Consider the following 2,276-nt stretch of genomic DNA (forward strand, 5'->3'; position numbering starts at 1 on the left):
CTTTTCTGCATTTCTCTTACTCTATATTAATGCAAATAGCTGAATCAGAAAATTGCATGTTAACCTGAATGCAGTTCTCAATCAATATGAGACGTTAGAATGGCATAAGAATTTTTTTTAAAAATTGTTTAGGTACAATACAAGTGAGAACAAAGTGAGATCAGACTTAGATTTTCAGAGTTTTTTGCTGAAATGATTATTAATATAGATGGCCTTGAAGTAATTCTTTACTCCATCACCTGCAAGATCAGTTGTGGGTACTTGCTATTTTTTATGTAACCTTATTCTTAATATTTTATTTTCCTTATTTTACAGTTGTCCATATTTATCTGAGGAGATTACACCTGCAATTCCCGTAGTGGGAGCAATTCTGTTCTTTTTTGTTATGGGGACCTTGCTACGTACTAGTTTCAGTGATCCTGGAGTCCTGCCTCGTGCAACACCAGATGAAGCAGCAGATCTAGAAAGGCAAATAGGTAACACAGAAGGTCTGTTGTAGTCTCTCTGTTTCTCATTTTATTTCTCTCTCTTAAATGCCAGTTGTTGAGCCCACATTTTAGCTGATTTTCTAGTCGTTCTAACCAATCTTACTTAGTATTTTTACTTTCAGATATTCCTAACTCTGTTACTCTAAATCTGTCTCAATTTCCTGTTACTTTATGCAAAATGGGCAGCTAACTGAATGATCAACTAAGTTAATTTTACAATTTGTGCATTTTTGTTTTATACTATTGTTTTATTATGTGGTAGACCCTGATCACAGATGATACATTTGATTTAAATGGCAATATAAATTGGTAAGGAAATGAATTCAGTGTCTTCTTTACAACAATCAAAAGGCTTAATTTATAGTTTAGTTTAAAAAAAATGTAGTAAAGATAATTCTGAAAACGAAGCTTTACATATGATTATATATGCGCTGCTTGTGTGTAGATGTTGGAGCAAGCTGAAAAGTATTTTTTGATTCCAGACAGCAAATCAAAATATTGGAATGTAAGATAAGTCAGGGATTAAAATAATATATGTATCTAAAATATGATAAGATTTTTTATAATGTGGCATCAAGTGAGCCTGTTTGCCATTAAGGCATCAGGTTAAAAAAAAAAAAACTGTGACTAGTCCTGTCTTGGCACAAAGCTAATTGGATGACCTTGGGGGACTGTGTGGATGACCCTGGGGGAGGCAGGGAAATGATGCTGCCTAAGAAATAATCAAACAAGTGAGGGAGGAGCCCCCACTGGATTAATGGTCAGAAGAAGAAATTTAGGAAGGATTTGCCCTAATTGTTCAGATGGTTAAAAATGGTGGCAAGAGGCTTGTACTTACAGACTTGCAAGATTCTGTTAAGGTAGCCTTACAATAAAGTAGAATTAGCTCATCTAGTCACATTTCCTGTCTGCTTTACCCGGAAGGGCTGACCTTTGGGCCAGTCACTCTGACTTAATCTTAGAAAGTAGGCAGTGGCAAACTATTTCCAAAATCTTGCCAAGAAAACTGCGGGGACTAATCCAGCAGTTGCCAGGAGTCAAAGGTACAGCAGCAACAAAATGTGACATCAACATATGTAGCCCCCCCCCCAAAAAAAAGTCCCTATCTAAGCACCTGCTACAACCATATAGTCATATACATTAATTTGATCAGTTTCTTATTAATAAGTGGCAATTTTTACACACGTAATAAATCTGCTTGCCAAAGAGTATGGGCTGCCTGAAATTTTATGATTAATAAGTAACAGTAATATCAGATTTCATAGTTGTTGGAACCATGACTCCTATATAAATCTGTACTTAGCAGTGTATTCTTTTCTAAATACTCACTTATTACCTACTTAAATATCTGTTTGAAATATCATTGCCATGCTGACCAAACTGTATGTTTCCAAGATCTCTGATAATTGCATGAAACACTATTTAGGGCATGAAATTGTATAAAGAATGAAATGGTAGTGAAGCTTAAAAGGATTTTGCAGAGTATATACTCAGCTGTGATCTAATAAATAACAGGATCATACATACTCATCTTGCTATTCTGTTTCAGGGTAAACAGTCTTATGCTAAATGCAAAGAAAGATTAAAATGTAGTAGAAAAGAGGTTAAAGACAGGAAGTAAAAGGGAAAAAATTCTAATTAAATTAAGTTTACATTCACTATACGTCTGCATGCATTTTTGTTTTTAATCTTTGTTTCCAGTACATCCAAAACCAAATTAATATATTACCTTTTGTTCTTTAAAAAAAACTTTATATTTTTAGAGAATCTTTTCCTCCTTACAACCAC

The 2,276-nt window shown here is 34.1% G+C and overlaps 1 protein-coding gene across 1 annotated transcript in view; it reads left to right on the forward strand.

Moving 5' to 3' along the window:
- Positions 1-297: 297 nt before the first annotated feature.
- ZDHHC14 (zinc finger DHHC-type containing 14) overlaps positions 298-2,276 on the forward strand; it is a 44,391-nt gene continuing 42,412 nt past the window's right edge. Inside the window, exon 1 of the mRNA XM_015821211.1 lies at positions 298-488. Within this exon, the coding sequence (XP_015676697.1) occupies positions 386-488 (103 nt within the window). The 5' untranslated portion in view covers positions 298-385. The remainder of the gene's footprint in view (positions 489-2,276) is intronic.

This window comes from Protobothrops mucrosquamatus, unplaced genomic scaffold (assembly GCF_001527695.2).
Source record: "Protobothrops mucrosquamatus isolate PMUCROS unplaced genomic scaffold, P.Mucros_1.0 scaffold1274, whole genome shotgun sequence".
Taxonomy (NCBI): Eukaryota; Metazoa; Chordata; class Lepidosauria; order Squamata; family Viperidae; genus Protobothrops; species Protobothrops mucrosquamatus.